We start from the raw sequence: 22,994 nt of genomic DNA on the forward strand, positions 1-22,994 counted from the left end.
CAACAGTAACAACAATGTTGTAGAATTCTTTCTGACCAGAGTAAGTTCCTGGCTAGGAATATAGTCAAGGTTACAGGGTAAGCTAATTCTCTGTTGCTTCATTACTTCTTCATGCCTTCACATACAACCAAAATGTTTATTCTGTGACAGCCCTGATAGGTTGTTTGAGAGACCTAGCACAAGAAGCTTCAAGTTACCTTCTCTAGGCTTATAGAGTGCTCCATACAGAGAAGAGAGATGACTTACAGCCTCATGGTAAAACTACAGGAGTTCTTCTGGGACTTATTTGTAACTTGAATAGCCATAAACTGATAAAGGAAGCTAAAGGAAACACACTCGTACTGGTCTGGATTTAATGAAAAAGGTCCAGAGAAAAGTCTTTTATTTATTGCAATGAGATGAAATTTGAATCATTACTCTGTCTACACATTTCTTTTGACAGTTATTCTCCAGCACAGTGACAATATTTCTTTTTCTGTTATTCCAGTCAGACTGTCAGATACACCTACAGTCTCAGGTCAACCAATCTCACATGGAGGAGTATATAAGCAGCATCCACATGCCTCTGCATGTTTCGTCACAGCTGAACAAGTTCAGAATCTACCTGAGTGTGGCTCGGCTGCTAGATTACAGTATCTCTGATGATGTTTCAAAGGTACGGCATACTGTCATCATTTTTTTACAAAATGTGAACTAGAGTGTCTTTTAAATACTTGTCCTTTTCTGGTGCACACAGTCAGTTGAGGATGACTTTGTAGACATGAGGAAGGATGACCCCCAGAGCATATCTGCTGAGGACCTCCACAGGATGCTTGTTGTTGCAAGGTGGGCTATTGTGTGTATTTAAGGCACCACATATTTTTTCTTTAATATCCTCTCTTCAAAGGGCAAAGTTTTAAATAAGCTAAGTAAACACAAGAATTGGTCATTATGACCAACAATGAAAATGCTAGATGCGCAAAGAATAGCAAAGATTTTATTTTGCTCAGATGTGACTGACTGACTCTCCTGGCAGGTTGCTGTCTCTCAGCCTTGGACAAACCTCTCTTTCCAGAGACAGCTGGCAGAGAGTCAAACACATCGAGATGCTGCGAAGAAGCCGAATGGAGCAGCAAAAGTGTGTCAACGGCAACGAGCAGTGATCAAACACAGAGACAAATGAGATGGCTTTTGGTTTTTCTGCTTGATACAACAAAGGTTTATAATAAAGATGTTTTTCATATGCAAAAATAGTTCTGTTTAACTAAACTTTTTCGTTGAAGGAAACTCAGTTAAGTGCTTTCACTTAAATAGGCAAACAAGACTGTAGTTTGAAAGTATCTTAATTAAATAGCAATTATCTCATTAGTTTCACAGACTGCTGTAGGATTCATTACTTCCTGTTATATTTCTTTTAATCTTGAGCCAAAATACATTCAGCTGGAGATTAAAAAATCTAACTGTTTGCATTTGACAATAAACTTCAAGCAACATTTCTTTACTCATACTTTTTATTCAAATAAAATATCTTCCTAAGCAAAAGCAATAAAGTGTACAGTGCACTTTGTTACCAAGTAACACACCCGGAGATTATAATAAATAGAATACTTTGATACAATAAATACCTCAGTACACTGTAAAATGATGACAACAGTGAGTTGGTAAGTAGGAGGAAAATATATAACCATTGATACTGAAATGGAATGCTATGCTTGAAAATGCTAAAATGGAGAGAATTAATTGCAGATTTTTTATGGTCTGGAGCCCTGATGGGAGGGGAGTACAACCACACAAACAAAGGGATGGTTTCAAAAGCACTTAAAAATAGTAAAGTAATCTCAACTGCCAAATATGAGATAAAATAAGGCTGTACGCATTTGCATATAAAACCAGATACAACTACTCACCAGCATTGAGGTCTCAATCATGAATATTGAGGATTACCGTTCTATTGTGTTAGCAATCCCAGAGGAAGTTAAGAAAAAAACACCTTTCACCCTCTTCATTGCATTGCATTACAGATATCCCCACACACACCATCAGCTGGTTTAATAACTATATAATGTAGCATCCACAAAGCAGCCTGCAGTCTTGCTTAAGAAAATGACAATTAAAATATACTTAAAACATGAAGTATCACACGTGCTGGTGAGCAAGCTGAATGCAGTAAATGGAAAATTCTAAACAATATATGAAATGAGTAAGGATTTATCTTGGGATCTTTCAACTCGAAGCAAACCACATGAATATTAGTCATACACTGACATCAGCATAAAGAGCAGTGGAATGAATGCTGGATGCTCTAACACGCAATCTCAGAAATGTGGTATAACACATACACACATCAGCATCAGACATAACATAATATGAACATAACATTTACATTTACATTTCCCTGCAGGGATTAATGAAGTACTCTATATATCTAATAAAATTGTTGATTCATTGAGAATAAATATAGAGAATGTAAATGACAGTACATGAAATATCCCAAGATAAAGCTTGATTACATATATTTAACTGAACATCATACAGTATACCAAATGTAACCTATTTGAATGGACTTAAAAATGGTAGATTTTGCCAGAAATACCTTATATACATAATCAAACTCAAATTCCCTGTTAAGGCAATATGTTTTCCATTTTGAGAGTGCATAAAGCCTCGGTATTCCTCATAATTTGGTGCAATTGCATATATACCTACTATATGCTACTCTCCTCTTTTTCAAACATGCAATCACAATGTACATCACTGGCTGGGACATTAAAAAACTCTATTAGGTAAGTAATAATTGTTTCAATACATATATCTATCAAAAGCAACTCCAACCAGTAATTTTCTGGTAATTTGTGGATAGCAATGATAATGCTAGCTGGTCTTTTCAAACTATAATGCACGTACCTTAAAACATATTAAGCTGCCACCCTACCATCAATGCAAAAAGCTTAATAGAAGTCTGGACTCAGGGAACAGATAAACATACGACACTCATTGTACATATTAACAACCAGAATACTCTTACTAATTTCTTGTGTAGTAACTTCTATAACCGTGTATCTTCTAAGTTACACTTGGCAGAATTGATATAACAGAGGATAACTATGTATGTGGTCTGGCTAGTTTCTAACAGCTATGGAATGGGTAATAGTTACAACGGAATCATCGTTTTGGAATCACAACAGATATTTGGTAAGATTTCTCCACAAAAACTGATATCAATTGAAGCTTATTACAAAGTCTATATCACAAACTCCAATAAGTGACCTGCACATACAGGATGACATACAGTACATGATTAAAGTTGTTTTTTCAACATGCAGCTAATTTTTCTTTGCCTTGTCACAGTCAGTTGTTACCATGAACCTCACTTGCAAGTGCTGAGGGTAAAACATCTATTCAGACAAAAAAAGTGTCACAAAAATACTCTGCATACCACTGTGGAGGCACAAGAGTTTAAAACTTCTTAAATACCTTTTATTTCTTCTCACGTCTTAATCATTAGTACTATGTATTTGTATTTCTGGTGTGATTTAGGATAAGGATGTGCGTAACCTCATTTTACTCAAAGGTTCTAAGTGGCAGAATTATAAAACATTCCCCTAATACTTTGAGATTTATCAATTCTACTTCTTATACTCTGACACATTTACACCAGAAAATTCAAAGTATCACCGTTATTGCAATTTCCAAAGGGATACAGGGATATTTATTGAACCACAGAATTATTAAACCATTGAAGAGAACACCTGACAGTTATTAATCAGTGTGACGCGTTGCATGGCAAAAGGGATATGAACTCAACTTTCTTTGTAAAAAAAAAAAAAAAGAAATCCATAGTTTTGTGCCCTCATGTTAACCTAAAATATATATTCCTAAGTATTGTACAAGAGTCGTCATCTACAAGGACACGTTTAATTGAAGGGTAATTTTAAGATTTTAAGCATTTGTTGGCTAAGTCGTGATGCTATGTGCAAGCTTCTGCTACTGCTACCATACAGAAAGTTTCTACATAGCCAATTTCACACATATGCACTGCACTTTGGAAAATTTCCCATCATTGTCTGGGTGGGCTGCATGTGTGAACGCCAACAGCCAATTTTTTTCACCTTGACTTCATTTTTCTGGAAATGTGTGAAATGCTTTCATGATATACGACTACAACTTGATGCTACAAAGAAAGCACTAGATCTGAATGATCCTTGTCTGGCACTGTGTAAACATTGCCTTCAGCTCGCTCTCTTGAGCTTCGTTAACAGTATCTGGCTCTGGGCTCTTCTGTACCTTTGCCACAGCAAAGTTAATGCCTTGGGTAAGTCCGGCCTGGGTGAGGCTGGCTACCTGGACCATTGAGCTCTTGATCTTGGCAAATGGGGACACAACTCTACTGCCATTGCTGTCAGCAGGTGAGGGGCCCAGGCTACCCTCCACCTGAGTACCCAGACTTCTCTCAGAACCTCCTGAGGCCGCAGAGCTGGGCTTCTGAACGGTGAGGAGGTTTGAACTGGAAGTAGTGAAATCAACGTCGAGCTGGGATGGCCTGGGAAGCTGGGGTTCCTCACGCTCAGAGCTCAGCTGCTTGTCTAAGTCTGCAGGGGTCTTATTCTGCACAGGTAACACAAGGTTGAGTGGGGGAAGAGCAGATGGTGGTTCCTCTCCAAACACCTCAACAGGTTTGGTCTGTGCATCCTGGACAAACTGGTGGCAATAAGCATCAATGGGAGTACCAAAGTCAATTAGAATGGCTTCTTCAGCCACAGAGGCAGCTCCTGGGGACTTGTCAAAACTAGCTTGAAAGGGGCTTTCCTGCTTTCCGTCACACCCAGTGACCCGTATCATGGAAGGTATATTAAGCTCAACGCTACCAATAGACTGGGAGCGACTGCCCAGTCTTGGGTTTGATGCTACAATACCACAACTGGGCAGCACATAGTCCATGTTTTCTAAAGAACTAGAACATGGGTGCTCTGGATCAGAAATATAGGAGTCAGAGTCATCTGAGATTTCAGAGTTCTCATCACCAATATCTTTCAGGCATCCTGTTTCAGGGTTGTTTTCTGATGTCTCCAAGCTGCTGTCGGACTTCCACAGGTTAACGTGCATAGTTGGCTTAAGGAAATTGACTTTTACATCAGGCTTAGAGAAGTTGCCCAACCTCCCAAGGGGCTTAAACGGGCCAATGTTTACATTCGTCTTCGTTTGTTTCACTTTCTGATTGAGAGAGGAGAATTTGTTGAGGAGGAAACTTTTACCCTGTGCCAGACCAGAGCTACCTTGGTCTGCAGGTTTGTTCTGGATGGCCATTATATCCTCGTGAGGTTTACACTGTCGCCTGGAACACAGATACTAACACTGTCAGTATGCAACCAACAGCTCTTGTCAATGGTTAAAATAGCAAAGGCTGCTAACTTTAATCTTCATTACATTTAAATATGTGAAAATAAGAGATACACACTTAATATCTATAAGATGACAAAAGAACTCACCTCTCAAGCTTCTTCTCAACCACAAGCAAGTCCAACCCTGTGGCCTGTTTCGTAATGTGAAGCATCTCAGCTATGCATTGTAATGTGTCTGAAAAGTATCACAATACAAGTCTCAACCAGTACAAGCATAGTTTATGATCTAAAAAGTTTACTTTTCCTTCCATATAGAGAATAGAAAGAATGTAATTCTACCCTTTCCATCATCCTCAGGATTTCGTGTTGCTGCTCTCAGCGTGTGAAAGTATTCACTTGTCTCTTCACTCCTGTAATGCAAACGCATACAGCAGTACTTTGGCTTCCCAAACAGTGTGGGCTCTGGACCTGCAAGAGGAAACAACTTATAACTTAAATTTTCAGAGATTTGCTGTCCCTGCATGAGTCACAATCAGCAGAGATATTGCCAAAAGGTTACTGAGGAACTGATAACCACACTTTTGGAAGTGCTGGGTCACTCAGTGAGTGTACAAGTACCCTCACTTCCTTCGAGTTTGAACTTTTTACCAATTTCGATCTTTTCCAAACCCTCTAAATTGAGGCGCTGATATTGGTTGACTTTGTCTGCTTCTTCATCGTAGCTACAAGAAATAGAAATTCAAATATAAGTGAATGTATAATAACAATTTAACAAATAATTTTTTTTGGAAAGTTTGAAGTCACACTTACTAAGCAATGTAATATGCTTTGTCAGAAAGAAGGAGCAGCACATCTACATCTTTATTTGATGCATCAACGTGGCTATTGGAATATAGGAGATGATGAGAATTGGGGATGAAAGGTTGAGGATTTCAAAATCTACTGAGAATATAGTATGAATAGAATAGAAGTTCATCATCTATATGCCTGATGGTATTCTGTAAATAACAATAGAATATAATGTCTTTATTGTCATTGCATGTTTTACAACAAAATTTGCTTTGTCTCTTAATACTAAAAAAAAAATAACTACATGCACAGATGCATTCAACCACACAAATAATGAAAAGATATGGCAGCTAGACACTAACCTCATGTCACAATTGATAAGGGCCCAACCTCCATGAAATTTCTCGTCATCAGGCAGCAAAAGCTGCATGTAGGTTTGCAGCAGGAGGCTGACCTGCTCCTGTGCTCCCCTCTGGCTCTCTTTCACTTTCTCTTCATGTTCCTTCTCCTTACTAAAGATGGAGTAGAGGTCCTCCGTGACTGGTAGGCCCATCATTAGGTCTGCAAGGCAAGAGGGGCAATTAAGAAAAGTCACATACCTAAGAGACAGCTTTTGTATAAATACACATATACTGATATAATATATGTCACTTTACATACCAATGACAGCTTGTCTGTAGGCATCCCTAAAGCGGTTCAGGTAGTAGCGGTTGGCTGAGTTAACACCGTCCTTCATCACACCAGCCAGTTTCCTCTCCCCTGTCCTGGTAAAATCTCCCTAAAAAAGATGTCTGTTTTCAGTGTCTGTTAAATAGTGTATATCTTTTGAGTTACCTCTGTATTGTAACCCTCTGTGATTTAAGTCAATTTTAAAGTTCAAAAGACTTGGTCTATATTTGCCTTCCTAATGTGTTTATTATACTCAGAATCAGAATCAGAAATACTTTAATCCCCAGGGGGAAATTCGGGACAAACGACTGAAAAACGATATAAATGAATGAGTCCTGCTGTTGGAGAAGCTTAAATCTAAACTATACCCCATACAACTGGGTCTAAAGAAGATAGCACACTTTATTGCTGTTTGTTTATGAAATGCAAAGAAAATCATCTTACCTTGAGTGCTGCCGTGCCTGCGTACTGTCTGCTGATAGTGTCACCATTGTTGGCCCACATGATCTGATAAATTCTGTAGCACTTGAGAGGCAGAGGCTGCTCTGGAGGCATCACGCCCAGTTTCTTCAACTGCATAAAGAAAGAAACAATTTTGTCCCTAGTAATTCAGCAAAACCGTTCTTACAATTTATCTTTCACCAGTGGGAAAGGTCAATTTATATTCACTTCACTGCTCAGTTTACACTTGCATTGGCAATTGCAAGATGTTTAAAGTGTACTTTATCATATGACATTATTAATGCTACTTTGCTTTTTGTCCAATCATTTAAGTGTTTCTTTTTGAAACTGTCCACTTTTTTTCTATTACAGGTTTAATAAATCCTAGAGTGCAAGTACAACCTAGCAGCATCTGTTGATTCCTAATGAATATAAAGTTGCCAAAGTTCAGTTTCACTGTACAGATTATGCTTTTCACCTTACGTGCCAGCTGCTCTATTGTTTTAGCATGCACATAAATAACATATATAATGTACATACATTTAAGTCAAGGTTGTTCACATGTAAGCTAAACAATTAACAGCACACCTAAGGCGGAGTCATTTGTGAGGAGAGCTTTGCTCAAATCCCTGGGCAATGCCTTTTCGTAGTGAAATAGGCTTCCTTCCATTCCACAGTATTTTAAGACAACTTGAAAGCATGAATGTTTAGATGGATGGACATAAATGATAAACAGTGTCCTGTGTAAATCCAGGATTATTGCTCCTTAAACAAACCCCTATCCAGCTGTGACTTAGTTTATTGCATGAGATACCTAAGCAGTCCCAGGATATGTCTCACTTACCAGTGCAATTTGGTTGTAAAATGCATTACTCGACTGTGTTCACAAAATACAAAAGTGTTCTCTTTCTTTCAATTTTATATGATCAATGTTATTGGCAGAATGGCAATGTACTATATTTGTTATAGTTTGGTACACCTACCTTTAACATTAAATGTGTATATTCCCTGATTAACAATTTGATTATTTCAATTCCTTACATACTTGCTGGGTTCCAGGGAGCAACAATATAATACAGGGCAAAGCAGATCTACATAATAACAAACATTTTCTGTCGTGAGAAATTTACATACATTTCTTTTCCTGGGTTGAACATGAACAGATCTCACCTGTTGTTCCATAACCACCCGAGCAATAGCAGCCTGGACCACGTTGGTCCTGTCAAGACAGTCCATGCAATTGACTCTGAAGATACCTTCCTGCTTACAGATGACTCCAGCCTGATCCACCCTGACAGAAGAAGGATTACAGTCTTTTACTCAGAAATAAGCAGGATTAAAAAAATGCACCACAGCCAACTACAACAAAACAAAACCAATCTTGCATCAATGAACATAATAAAAATAAATGTCACCAGCATTGTGTGAAAATGAGAAAATACTGAAATAGACACTTACCAGGCCCACTTCATGTCAGTAATGATATCAGAGATGGCATCTGTCAGTATTTGCACATTTTCAAACTTCATACCTCGGCTGAGAAACAGGTATAAGAAGTAAATAGGGAAGGTAACTGCATTGTAGTATAATATAGACTGTAAAGACTACATTAATAAACAAGTTACTGCTGAGGATTGCTTGTGTCTTACCAGTGCTCATGGAAGTCAAATGAAACATATGTCAGGTTTGGGTTGTTGTAACGCAGGACTTGCTTCAGATATGCGTCACCAATTAGCTTCTCCCGTCCACTTTGATCCACTAAGTTAATGATGACCTAAAGAAGAGCATAAAGAGGGCTGTCTTTTAGAATTGTGTACAACATTTAGTCCCTTTAAGCCTTTTCTGTGAAAACACAGCAAAATGCTAAATGTAAAAGGAGGGAGAACTTGATTGGCCATTTTTACAGCATGTCCAGGCAAATGGAAAAGCTTGACTAAGTTAAAGTTTGCAATCTTTGAAAGGTCAATAGTTAAGGTTTTAAAGTCTTGTATACCAAGAATGCTGCATCCCAGGATCATCTTTCTCTGTGAACCCTGAACAGCAACCCTTCTGTGACACTGACCTCTAACTGTCACGTTTATGTTCAAGGTGCTCTCAGGGTTATGTTTTGGTAGCACATGAAACACATGGTAGTTCACTGCCATAACCTTGGTCACAACTTACAAACTAAATTCAGCCACAGTTGATCACAGTTTTGATAAACACAAGACTGATACATACAAGTGCAGCAAATACCAGAGCATACACTGTGAAAACCAAAACCACCTGTGTCTTGTAGAGTTCAAGCTGTTCTTCAAAATGAGCAGCAAAGTACGACATGGTCTCCTTCTCTCCTGAAACATTAGAAAAATATGCAAACAAGTTTCAATATAACTGAATTGGCTAAAAACATCAATAGATCTTGTTTGCAAGCTTTTTATTTCCTACAAAAGAAATTATCCAATTGAGCATAGCGCAATCTCCCCATATCAAATCTAGAATTTATGCGTTGCCAATGCCAATGCGGTATCTATGTTTCTAACTGTGTGCAAATGCCTGTTTAATCAGAGTGACCGGCGGTGACAGTAACTTTTGGAAATGAACTTGGTTAAAAAACTCTTAAAAATATAATCAAAGTCTTCAAAAACTCAGACAAGCAAACACTAGAGACTGGCAGAATCTGATGCAGAAAGAGTTTATTCCCTTATAAATACAACGAAACAAACCCGAGTCCATCCGGATGAGACTGCCCACGGGTCAGCCGCTCGGGTCTTATATACTCTAAGCCCCTCCCTCGCTGGGCTTCAGCTTGCCCCAACACCTGTTAGAGCCCCCCCCCTCGCTCTGGCTCTCTTCCCTCAGTTGGTTTCCTCTCAGTTTTGCCTGACCCATTTCCGACTTTTCTGCAGGACTCTTCCTCACTCCGGCCAATTAGGCGCGCTCATGCACTGTACAACAGAAAAGGGAGGGGCTGGGGGGGACACCTGTTTTTCTTGGCCAGCTGCCAACCCTGCACCTGGCTTTTATACTGAGCCCAGCGAGTTTCTCAGCTTAGGATTCTATTTTAGAGTTTTAACACTTTAGATTATAACAATTTATTATAAAACATTAGAATATAAAACCTTAACTATAAAACATTTGACTGTTAAACCTCAACTATAAAAAACTTGACTGTAAAACTTTAACTTTAAGACATTTGACTGTACAACTTTGACTTTAAGGCCTTAGACTATAGGAAAGTTAACTTTAAGGCATTAAAACATTTAATTTATAAATCTTATGGTTATATAACTTCAACTCTAAAACCTTTGATTATAAAGTTTCAACTAAAACATATCATTATAAAACTTTTGATTATATAACTTCAACTCTAAAACATTTGATTATAAAGCTTCAACTTTTTTTCCAACAATGTGTTGTAATTAATTTGCCTCACAATCGCACGTCCTGCCATGTGACTATTGCACATGCACACATCGAAATTGCGATTGATAAACACTTTATCGTGCGGCCCCTACTGTACTGGATGATTTTTAAAATGGAACTATAAAAAAAAAACTGCACTCATACAAAGCCTTTGAGAAACCGTATGTGCAACACTGTTTGCAAAATCATGTCATTCTACTGACCTTTCTCTAAGCGTGGCCTGGGATTGTAGCGGTAGCCTGCCTGGCTCCAGAAGACAGGCACAGAGCCACGTGTCTGTACAAAGGACAGAGTGTGGCTGTGCACATGGATCAACTGCTCTGTTTCCACATAGTTAGCCACATTGCCATCAGTATCCACTCCTCTGCGTTTGTACCGCATCCCTTTGGACAAGAAAGACAGAAAACACTATCAGGATTATTTACAAACCAGGTCACCATTCACTCAGCTAGAATAAAAACTAGATTGTCTACCCAGTTACCCATTGGCAAAAAAATCCCTATTTGGATTTTGGACAAAAATCTGTCCCACAATTAAAAAACATAACACATATATAAGGGCAAAATCAGAGTTCAGGCATAACTTTTCTCTAGAACAAGCTGAAAGAAACTGTAGTACTACCTGCTCGGTGGCGGCTACGTCTGGAGATCAGCGCCACAGTGAAGCGGGGATGGATGTCATCAACACAGGTGACCTCCTGTGGGGGGGACTCAGGGCTGCTTCGCTCCTCATCGGATGTCTCGTTGTAGTTCACCACCAGTTCCTCTACTTGTACAAAGCCCTGGATGATTGGCATCACCCAGAAGTCCACATCTGGCACCTGGAGGATAAAAGTTCAAAACAACAAACCAAAAAACAGCAGGACATGTACATTTAAATGTTGTTTACCATGTTAATAAGGAAGCACGCTATATCCACCCAGTATCAAAATCCACACTTACACAGCAGGGCCAAACACTCTTTGAACTGACCACAAAAAAAGCCCCAAAAAAACAATGGGGCCTATCTAACACCCTGCGCAAAGTGCTAAGTGTATTTGCTAGTATCAAACCGACACAGTTGTTATTATCATGCCCGGTGCCGACATTGTGTAAGTACTTGCGCCCATCTGTGTGCCCATAAGCGTGTTGATCTTAAAAGGACGTGTGGTAAGGCCTGGCGTAAGGAATTGAAGACAAGAAGAACAAGTGCATTTTACTGCACAGAGAGTGGTCGTCATTACGTGCTGCTACAGAAAACTCCTGAAAACATTGGTGGCAGCAACGTGACGCACAGAAAGCATTAAAAAGTTTTCCCAATTGCGCGCAGACGTTTATGGGCTTAATGAATGAACTAATCAATGCATTACCTTTATAGAGCCTAAATTTCGCTTTTCTTCATTATATCTCTTGCAGATTACAATCTCATTGACAGTTGTAGCATAGCCATATATAGAGTAATAAAACAGGCAGGTTCACTATATACTGATTTAAAAATAACATAACACAACATACAGGGATGGTTATTACAGTGGCAAATCAAAAATCTCTTATTAATAAGTAAGAAGAGACTTAAGCATAACACAGCTTGTAGTAGCAGGCTACAGCAGAGTACATTTTATAGATAGAAGTTCATTGGAAAAGAAGGGAAATTGTCAAAGCACGTTACTTTGTTTGCATGAATAAATGCTGCTGCCTGAAGTCACATACAAAACATTATTCAGTTTTCTTTTTTCATATTGTCATGAATATCGTTATCGCAAAATTTTGTGAAATATCGTGATATAATTTTTAGGCCATATCGCTCACCCCTACTGCACAAGTCAAACACGTCAGCACAAACCAACACCAAGCTCTCTCCCATGGACACTCTTTCTAATATGCACACATGCACTCTTGAAAATAGAGGGCAAGTTTATCATAGACATTAAACATAACTACCAGTGCATCCCACAACCATGCCCACAAATATTAATACAGATTGTCCAGTGTCCATTACACGTGCAGTAGTGAAAATATCCAGTAGTCAATTAAAAATAAGGTTTAAATCCTTCTTTTAACTGCAGTGCAGCAGGTGCAAGTGAACTGCCTTTTAAAGGAAAGTTATGCCCAAAATACAACAAATGAGGTGAATGAATGATTAATAACTAAGACACTAAATTCAAGTCCTTTGTCTTGTGCCTTATGCCTTACTTTTGGCCCGATTGTCTACAGTTTAACAGAAAATGGAGGTTGGACATGCCCTTAATGCACTTGCGCCATGCACTTTAGACCATGAGCCATAGATAGTATAAATAGGGCCCTATGATTGAGTCAGCAACTGTTAAAAAACCTTCCAGAGTCAAAGTGCATTTCAGTCAGTTCTAAAATTAGGGGAAAAGAAAACAATCAATAAGATAATCTGTGTGGAAAAATAATTTACCTGAAGGTCAATAAGATCTTGGATCATGTGTTTATTCCAGAAGAAACGGTCATCCACCTTTTATAAAGAATACAAATGTCTATCAATCAGATGTTAAGGGTTGTGCAATTTGAATATGTGAAAAAGGCAACATGGTCAATGAGCTGTACGTTCACACAGCACGCCTGAGCAGCGCGTGGCTACTGCTGCAACTCATACCATCATGATGTCCCCACTGGCTGTGTCAGCCACAGCACTGCTGCTACTACCCCTATCTTTTTACATTGAAATTTGCCTTTGTTAATAGTCGTTAATAATCAAATGTCTGATCTAATTTTTTCTCAAAGATTTAATTCATATTAAGTTTACAGTAACAGACAGAAACAGTTTTAAGTTATAAAAATGTTTTTTTTCTTCTGCGATAAAAAGTGTATGATGTCATTATGACTATCCACTTATCATTTAAACAGTCTATTTTTGCAGCTTCCAAGAACAGCTTGTGGTAAAAATAATCATTCTCTAGATTTTCAGCATTGCAGCAGCCCATGAGATGTGTCTGAGCCATGCTGCCCACGCGTGCTGTGTGGCTGCTCTACTCTTTTAACATGCAAGACGAAATGAAAGCAAGAGGTTCCACGCCCAACATGCAGTGCTTAGGCGTACAATGTGAACAAGCCGCAAAATGTGATTCTCTACAAACCTGCTTCCATAGGGGTAAGCTGGACTTGGCGGAGTCTCCCTGACGCTGAACAGTGTTTGTCAGGTCATAGGTCATGCTGTAGTAGAAGGAGTCCGAGTCCATGAATACCTTGCAGAGCTCATCCAGTAGCCGCCTCTCCAGGCGTTCCCTCTCTTTGTTTTCCTTGACCTGGAAGGCAGGGGAATACTGGGTTGGGTGGGTATACAGAAAGAAGCAGTAAGCTGACAAAGCAAAGGAAGCAAAGTCCTGAGAACTTAAGAGCCTTTAAACATGTGGAGATAGAAAAAGTAGTTTGTTAGATTGAGGCTCAAGAGTACAACAACAAAAAAAACCTTTTTCTTGATGGGCACCGCCACATTAGATTTGATCTGGCTTAAAGTTTTCATCAAGAACTTTGACTCATCAGGAGACTGGGCCAGTTTCTCCGGTTTGTCGATTCCAAAGTGATGCTTCTTGCAAAGCTGAAAAAGAGAATACTCTATCAATTCCACACAATTTTACAAATCACATCACTATAAAGGTAACATTTGTTGAAGACGGTACCAATTTGAACAATAAATAAACTTTTATTACTACCCACTTAAAACATACAAGCAAAAAACAAACAATACAGTACAGTATTCTATAGAGTTCTCATTTTCTAACAGCTACACTGATCTTAAAGAATACTAGGCACAAGAGGGGTGGGATGATTTTTCTACAGTACATGGACAATGTACAACAGGATGGGGTCTAAAGCTGGTCCAGGAACAGTTATCCTGCAACATATCTACTCACTTGAAAATATTCGGTCTCACCGTCCATGAAGCTGCCCTGAAAGACTGAAATCTTAACAGTACTTAATTTTCTTTGTGATCCATTAAAGTGTTCTTACATCTCCATTTTATCATATCTCCAAATGTGCAGATGAAAATAAAACTGATCTTTTAATGAAATTCTAGTCATTTAGGACATTTACACCATGACAGCCCATCAGAGATGAATGTAAGCTTACACATACAGGGTATTCTTGGGTACATAAATTAACACCTTAGGATTCTCACAAGCACTGGCCAATACTTATTTCCAGCAGGACTGTATACGAATAATAAAATACAAGCCCTAATATATAATTTCAGTATAAACACACCTCCAGCTCAAGGTCCTGAGGTTCTTCGTCAGACAGGGGAATGACAGTTATTTTTGTGATCTTGAAGACTTTGTGGTTGCCAGGTAGATGGCCCACCAGGGCTTTTTGGCGGATCAATACAAGGCCCAGAGGTAGATCTGCCAAGAGGTGAGAGAAAAGAGCTGACTTGCGTTATGGGTATCGAATTCCTCACATTCTTAAGGTGTTAAGAAAACAGCTGCACACCAGTCAATAATAACCATGCTAAATACAATCGTAAACATATTTTCTTGTGAAGTTTCTATAGTGTTTATTCCAAACTTCTTACCCTGAGGCTAAGAGAGGCATGCCATTTACACAAATCAGATTTATCATCAATTGAACTATTATCAGCACACTCCTCCTCTTCAACTACACACATTTCAAAGTACTTTAACACATTTTTTCACCTTTTCTTGTGAGTAAGAAACATGCTTAGCTGCTGATGCCTGGTAATTTAGCAGTGCACACAGACATAAAATATTGGCAAGAATGTGTGTGCTCTGCTCACAGGAAAAAACGGCTTAAGATGATAGGTTCAAATATTTTTCATTCTCCACTTACCTGTGTGAAGTTGTATCTTTCCAATGACACCTTCTATCAGACCCAAACACACTGGATTCCAAGCTAACAACAGGTCTGTTGCTGAAATTAACATATGGAGGAGAAACATGAGGACAGTGGAACAGCAGGAGACCTCAGCAAGATGTGCTCTAAATGGTAAATGGACTGTACTTATATGGCGCTTTTCAAGTCTCTGCGACCACTCAAAGCTGCTTTTACACTAGATGTCACATTCACCCATTCACACACACATTCATACACTGATAGCAGAGGCTGCTACGTAAAGTGCCAAACTGTCACATTCATACCCATTGGCTATGCCACCGGTTCAGGGTCTTGCCCAAGGACACTTCGACATGTAGACTGAGGGGATCAAACCTCCGACCTTCCGATTGAAAGACGACCAACTCTACCACTGAGCCACAGCCTCTCTAAGCCAGACTAACATTCATTATCACAAAAGTAACGCTTTAACACCTAAATAAAACAATAAATTATTTCATTAACTGCAATTTGATTAAAAAAATAATTCTTTATTAACATTTACAAACGACAGGCCAAGTTTAAAGGAAAACTGGAATTCTTAGCATTACTGACGGATTAAATATATAAAACGGAGGAAATTAAAAATGTAAAGACATCAACTGAGTCTTGAAGAGAGCACAGACCCTGTTAATCAAATTACACACTTTTTCCTTTTACTATTAGTATTTACTGAAGCTGTCCTTACAAAGTGCCTTCTTTGCATTCAGTATGCAAAAAATTGGGACCAACTACCTTGTAATACCAATGTGCTTTGCACTTTGACCCTCTTGCTGATACATCCATCCAGGTTTGTAACAGATTGTGTGACATCCTTTGTTGCGCACTGTGCAGAGGATTGGTGATCAGAATAGCCAAAAAATCATGCCTTTTTCAATTATTGAAATCGATCCAGTATTCAGAGAGGGAGCACCAGGCACTAAAAGCGCTTGTTTTTGCTACTGACAGGCTCAGATCGTTATAATAAGTGTCTGACAACACTGTGGCAGCCATGCTACTTTACCTTATGCTCTCTGTTGTTGTCTGTAACCAAGTCTCGCTCACAGAGAAAGTCTCGCGCTGAAAACTCGCGCAAGACCGTAGTTGTTGCAGGAAGGACAGAGGAGTGAGAGAAGACTGTTGGAGTACAGAAAGCGTTGCTTCGTCCCTCTTCGTCTTCTTCTTCGTCTTCTCTCACTCCTCTCTCCTTCTTCCTGCAACAACTACGGTCTCACGCGAGATTTCAGCGCGAGACTTCTCCGTGAGCGAGACTTGGTTACAGACAACAACAGAGAGCATAAGGTAAAGTAGCATGGCTGCCACAGTGTTGTCAGACACTTATTATAACGATCTGAGCCTGTCAGGAGCAAAAACAAGCGCTTTTAGTGGCTGTATATTGGCGTATGCCCCCTGCCCTGTTAGTTACATTGTATCTCATTTGGCTGCTGCCGGCCAATGCTCCCTCCCTGAATACTGGATCAATTTCAATAATTGTTGTCTCCACTACACACAAACACATGGGAAAATAGGGTCTAGGTTGAAAAATCCCGAAGTTATCCTTTAATAGCACTGGATGTCAGGGACATCCTGGTATTTTTGGTAAACTGCATTGGACATACATGTATTGTGAAATACCTGATCTTTAGCTGGCATACTAAATAGTATAGGAGAGTAACTTTTGAAACAGATCGGCTACCGACTGCAACAGATGTATGAGCAAGATGGTAAAAATTAAGGGCACAATGTTACAACAAAGTTGTATGTCCCAATATCAGAGATAAGAGGTATGTATATTTAATGCAAAGTATTCTACTGTGTAAGGGTAGCAGCAATATGTACTATGGTAAAAGCATAAAGTGTACGATTTGGAATGAAGGGCAACTGTAGTTAGCTTCCAGTTCCAACAGCCAGAGAACTTCATGTACAGGGTAACTAGCTGTAACAGCCCTGAAGGGAAAGGTCTCTAAGAAATAATAGAAGCATTAATATAGAAATAATACTACAACTTCACGCAGAATGTTTTTTTTAATGGAAATGCTTCACTGAGTGCTTGAGGGTGAAGTGGAAAACCAGTGAGGGGTGGAAACCCTTTTTCCAATTAAATAATGAAACAGTGGTGCAACTAAAAACCTGTTCTGGATGGCTGAACAGCCATACAACTTCAACTGACACAGAGAATAACACGCACAGCCTTATGATGACACTAATGAAACTTTTCTTGTTTTGCAGTGCTTACTTGGCTGGGAATGCGATTCTCACAGCCGATGGTATTTTATGTAAAACAACATATTTTGGGCCCTATTTTAATGTATTTTAGGGTCTAAATGACTAATAGGTACTAAAAGTTTTTAAAGTGCTCCAGTAGATTGTTCAAGCAGACAGTTGCCAAATGGGTTGTAATGGCTTCAATATAATCTTTCAGGGGAAGTGGACCAATCAATGTCCACTCCAAGTGGGTTTTTTTGTGCCACTTATGGGACTGATTTTTTTTCTAAGTCTCTACCCTGACTCCTTTGACAACATTTTTTTTTACCTTGTTGAACTTGAGGGTTGCTTGTCTGTTGTTGCCTAGTTTTTATGGTGTGTTTTAAGTAATTTATGGTGTGTTTCACAAATATTGTGTTAGATCATTGCTAATGACTTAAAACACCAAAGACAGACCATAACACAAACAAATAACCTAGCCTCAGTAAAACAGCTAATCCCATATTCTGCAAATTAAACTTACTGTCGTTTACGATTGTTTCTGGTTAAAGCTCCTGTGAGGAACTTTCGTTTTGTGTTGATTTTGGCGTCCAGTGTGGACAAAGCTACTATCTCTTTGATTACTTTGTCCTGCTTTCTTTAACAGTCACATGTACCACTCACTTTAAATGTCTGCCGCCAGTGGTTTCAGGCAATAAAAATAAATATATAGAAATCCTCAATCTTGTAGCTGACAGTCTGCTTTGCTTTTGTAGGTTATATAGAGTGATCAGAATGAATTCCAGTCTGTTTCATAACCATCAAAAATCTTCTCACAGTGACTTCAAATAATAATCTGACTCTGTCTGTAGCAAAAAAAAATAAAAATACACAGCATCGCGGGTGTTATGAACCAACTGGTTTTCAAACTAATTAGTTTCCGTAAGCCTTGTTTGTGAATGTGTGACGAATAAACTGCCACTGTCAGTAAAACAAAACGAACACAGGCTTACCAAAACCAGTACGACTGAAGCAATCTCCTGAAGCAATTCCAACAACAACCATGCATTCAATTCCAAAATATGTCAAAATAAGGCCAAGAATTCGTCTTTCATGTGCTGGGATCAACTGTGTTAGTGTGGCGTCCTGTTCTAATAAATTACAGTTGTAGTTTCTTTTGTTTTTTGTAATTCACTGGCTCAGAATGGTGAGTTGAGTTGTAGTTATTTTTACCCTTTTAAAGTCTTTCAACGTCACTTTGTTTGAAGGAGCACAACTACCCTCCATTGTGTGATATAGGAAGCCATCCTAAAACTTTGGAGTCTGGGGGGTGGCACTCCCTGAATGAATGCTAAGACGGAAATTTCAAGGGGATATTTCACTCGCGCATCCAACAATTTATAGCTTTACTTTACCAAACAACTTGCTTGAGTTAGGGGAGGATAGTTAATAGCGGTTATATAACTACGAAAACGTGTATTTCGTAGCTGAACGAAGTAATATTACAAGCGATTTAGAAACAGGTTTAATAAACATTAGTTAAACAATGTTTGGCAACTCCAAACGGACCATAGAATACATAGATTGTATTTCAATAATGGATTAAAATGGCAAGGGTTTCAGATAAATGGCCTGCTGCAAAGGAAAAAGCTTTCATCCAGTACGTACCAGGTCTGACGGCCATGGTCCCGTCTTTTCGGCTGCACCACAGCGCACGGTCCCCGCTCTGAACTATGTAATCATCTTTGGCCTGGAACAGTTCCATTTTGTCCCTTTATGTTATACAAAATATTTAACTACCTGGCAGCCGGGTCCAGGCAATTTACAACTTGCACGTCCAGGAGGTTAACAGCAGCTAACCAAGGTTATGGTTAGCTCGCTTCCCACAGACTGGTGAGCTACGGTAGCTAGCTAGCGTTATCCTACGAGCTAACATCCCCGAAAGCAACCGGATGTGTATCGGATTTGTTTATTACACTTTTACGCATACTGGTAATCGAATTCCCTTTCAACTGGAGAGGCGCCCCTGCCCACTGCCATGGTTACTAGAGTGATAGCAAACACTTATCAATCAGAGAGAAGGTGTCCCAGCAACTGCTGCGTGCCTTTCGAAACCGAACCTACAGTTTCCTGTTCTAAACAATAACACGTGATCTATGCCGTCATCAATGGTGCGCTGGTTCATAAAGCCAGGGCAATTTAAATGGTTTCGATTATAACAATTTACTCAATTTGCTGAATGATACAGTCCTGGTAAAATATAAATTCAATGAATGAAAGGATGTTATTTATGTTTATTACCGGACTCCCCAGTGTGATGAAATGGAAAAAAGCCTAAATAAATATTGTGTGACTTTTTTTTCATTTGCTTTGGCCAAAAATTATATTGTCTTCCTTTTTCTGTTTTTTAAATAATGTTATATTTTTGGTATGGCAGAACATTCCAGCTAAAGCACCTGATTGAAAATTGAACATGAGGGAGAAATGTTTTTTTTATAATCAGGGACTTGTGTGTAAAAATCATCCCCCAAAACAAATCGAAGATAGATAGATAGATAGATAGATAGATAGATAGATAGATGGATAGATGAAACACAGTGTGCAGCCCTCCAAAGTCAGCTGGGAACTAATGTAGGGTACACTAAAAAAGAAATGTCTATTTATAATAGGCTACTAAAGCAACAGTCCCTTTCCATACTTCTTCAGTTGTTTGTTTATTTTATTTTCCAAAGTGCTTCTAACCACAGAAGCCAAGCCTTTTCCATACATCACAAAATAAATAGTTGTAAAGGCTATTGATTGTAGTGGCTTGATATTAAGAAAGAAGTAATATTGAGTTTAAAGATGGACCAGGCTTTGTTGGCAGCTATCATCTATATTCTTACTGTGGCGATTTCATGAGTGAAGATCGAGGATGAGGATGAGGACAAAATACAATTTTACCTAACAGGACTAATGGGTACTTCTGGAAATATTTACAGCTGAGAAGTAGTGTAGGATCGGTCTTTGGACTAAATAGGGATGCACAAACAGAGAATGGGTACAGGAGTTTCTAAATTCCCCATGTACTCAACACTGAGATTAGGGAAGACTCATGGCAGGAAGTGATCTCAAATGTCAGATGGGCTACAAGAGATGTAAATTTATCCATTATAAAATTGTACATATGTATTATTTTACACATTTGAGACTGTTTAAAATGGGCCTAACCAAGGACAATAAGTGTTGGAAATGTAATAAACAGGTGGGCACATTCCTCCATGCACTATGGGAATGCCCCAGGGTACTACCTTTTTGGAAGGTTGTCCTCAAAAGTCTTGAAGGCTGGCTTAAACAGCCTCTTCCAGAATCCACCCAATTATGTTTGTTACGTGACAAATCTCTTGTGCCACCGAGCATTACAAAAGCAGACAATAGAACAGATAATTTCTCCAAGAGGCAAATACAAGGAATAATAAAATAACTGATAATGGATAAAGAGATTAGGTAAAGAACTAATTCGAATACACTTACATCACAAAATACAATCACATACATACACACACAATACACATCTAGGGGAAATATTCACGATTAAACAAAATGAACACTTAATACTAATTATAAAAATAAATACAGAAATAATTAAATAAATACAATGAGAATTTTAGTTGAGGTAAATTCATTTTTAAGAAGATCAAATTAAATATCAAATCAAAATCAAATCAAATCAAATTTTATTTGTATAGCGCCAAATCATAACCAGAGTTATCTCAAGACACTTTACAAAAAGAGCAGGTCTAGACCGACTCTTTGTTATGTTATTTAAAGAGAGGCCCAACATGAATCCACCATGAGTAGCACTTAGCAATATTCGGCACATTGGCAGAAAAACTTCCTTTTAACAGGCAGAAACCTCGAGCAGAACCAGACTCATGTTGAACAGCCATCTGCCTCGACTGGATGGGCCGAAATATAATATACATCTCTTAGCACAGGATAAAACTCCACATCAGAGGTATGCACAATTACAATGACATTTGTGCTATCCTCTGCATGTTCTTCTCTGAGGCTGACCCAAAACAGCCTTTAGGCTCTCAGGGACACCATCAGAATTCTGGTCCAGATGCTTTGTCAACTGAAGCCACACAGACGCCATACCATTGAGGTGGCTGTCGGTCTCTTCTGGTTTGCATGTGGCACCTTGTACAGAGTCACAGCAGACATCTTTGCTGAACCACATTGGCCAGCATAGTCTGTGGTGTAGTGTGGAGGAGATGATGGTCACTCATAACAGGATTATACATTTCCCCAATCCGGATGAGATGGAGGAGGTGGGGACAGGCTTTACCCGCCTGGCTGGCCATGACGCATTTCTCCATGCAGTTGATGGGTCAGAAGGTCAGATGGGCATCAGAATTCTCCTACCTGCTGAACAAAAGAACTGCTGCGTTAACCGAGAGCTCTTTTCTTTAGTTATACTTTAGGGGGTGTGTGACTGCAAGGGGACAGTTCTAGATACCTGTGATGGTTGAGGCCATGGTTTGCCCCTTTTCCCTGTGTTTCTCCTGTGTTCCCTTCCCTTGTGTTTCTTGTTGTCTCTCTCTGTCTGTCTCAGGGCATGGTCATCCTCAGAGCTCCTCACCTGCTCTGCCAATCAACACCTCCAGACTGCTTCAGCCTGCTCACCTGTTCCTCATCAAGCCATCAGCCTGCAGTCTATAAATACCCTGGTTCTTCAGTCATTCATCGCCAGATCGTTCAGTCTCCCTCTGTGGTAATACATTAAGGCCAGCTAGTATTTTCAGTGCTGTATTAATTGTTTCTTGTGAAAGCTTCTAGCTAATCTTTTTCTCCCATGCTTCAAGATCACCTCTGAAACCAGACAGCCCTCCTCAGCTCTCAAGACCCTAATATATAAAGACCCTAATGCTAGAGGTGCCTGTTACTCCTCCTTAATAGAAGACAATAAAAACAAACCTAGGTATCTTTTCAGCACCGTAGCCAAGCTAAAAGAGATTCATAGCTCCATTGAGTCATGTATTCCTATAGCCCTCAGTAGTAACGACTTCATGAGCTTCTTTAAAAATAAATTATAAACATTAGAGACTAAATGCGCAGCCTCCTGCCCTCAACTGTTTGGGATTTACCTTTGGAAACAGCTCTAAAACATGATATAAACCAAGACGGCTTTTCTCCAATTGACCTTCCTGAACTAAATTTAATGATTTCTTTATCTAAACCATAAACCTGCAGGCTTGACACACAGAACTTCGGTCTCCTCCTCCTCCTCTTTCCCTCTCTCTGTGCATTTATGTTATCTGTATGCATGTATGTTCAGTTATTGCATGTTACTAACTTCCCAGGAGTTTTTGTGATCCTTTCTCTTTTAGGTTCC

General features: G+C 39.1%; 2 protein-coding genes across 4 annotated transcripts in view; one reads left to right on the plus strand and one right to left on the minus strand.

Annotated features, from left to right (window-relative positions):
• mcmbp (minichromosome maintenance complex binding protein) overlaps positions 1–1,516 on the plus strand; it is a 14,761-nt gene extending 13,245 nt beyond the window's left edge. Inside the window, exons 14-16 of the mRNA XM_069658144.1 lie at positions 488–655; positions 737–825; positions 1,016–1,516. Of these exons, the coding sequence (XP_069514245.1) occupies positions 488–655; positions 737–825; positions 1,016–1,142 (384 nt within the window). The 3' untranslated portion in view covers positions 1,143–1,516. The remainder of the gene's footprint in view (positions 1–487; positions 656–736; positions 826–1,015) is intronic.
• inpp5f (inositol polyphosphate-5-phosphatase F) lies at positions 354–19,722 on the minus strand. 3 transcript variants are annotated; one of them, XM_069658142.1, is made up of 20 exons: positions 19,286–19,722; positions 15,413–15,493; positions 14,831–14,967; positions 14,034–14,162; positions 13,702–13,869; positions 13,023–13,079; positions 11,244–11,442; positions 10,826–11,005; positions 9,483–9,550; positions 8,867–8,991; positions 8,676–8,753; positions 8,388–8,508; positions 7,221–7,349; positions 6,768–6,885; positions 6,470–6,668; positions 6,129–6,200; positions 5,967–6,040; positions 5,658–5,786; positions 5,466–5,553; positions 354–5,311 (listed from the first exon to the last, which is right to left on the minus strand). In XM_069658142.1, the coding sequence occupies exons 1-20, from the start codon at positions 19,380–19,382 to the stop codon at positions 4,165–4,167; spliced, it is 3,396 nt and encodes a 1,131-aa protein (XP_069514243.1). In that variant the 5' UTR covers positions 19,383–19,722; the 3' UTR covers positions 354–4,164. The 3 variants fall into 3 exon arrangements, with proteins under 3 accessions (XP_069514243.1, XP_069514242.1, XP_069514244.1); XM_069658141.1 differs by having other exon boundaries at positions 13,702–13,887; XM_069658143.1 differs by lacking the exon at positions 8,676–8,753 and having other exon boundaries at positions 13,702–13,887.
• Between the last annotated feature and the right edge of the window lie 3,272 nt (positions 19,723–22,994).

Source organism: Semicossyphus pulcher, unplaced genomic scaffold, assembly GCF_022749685.1.
Source record: "Semicossyphus pulcher isolate SPU_LCO1_2020_fin unplaced genomic scaffold, fSemPul1.0.p SCAF_12, whole genome shotgun sequence".
In the NCBI taxonomy this organism is placed as follows: Eukaryota; Metazoa; Chordata; class Actinopteri; order Labriformes; family Labridae; genus Semicossyphus; species Semicossyphus pulcher.

Excerpts from the sequence above, each read along its gene's own strand:
- inpp5f (XM_069658141.1), bottom strand. The coding sequence starts at position 19,382 with ATGGAACTGTTCCAGGCCAAAGATGATTACATAGTTCAGAGCGGGGAC. Across the intron at positions 13,888-14,033 it reads CGGTGCCCATCAAGAAAAAG|TATTCCCCTGCCTTCCAGGT; the intron begins GTTTTTTTTGTT and ends CACCCAACCCAG. Across the intron at positions 5,312-5,465 it reads GTTGAGAAGAAGCTTGAGAG|GCGACAGTGTAAACCTCACG; the intron begins GTGAGTTCTTTT and ends TCTGTGTTCCAG.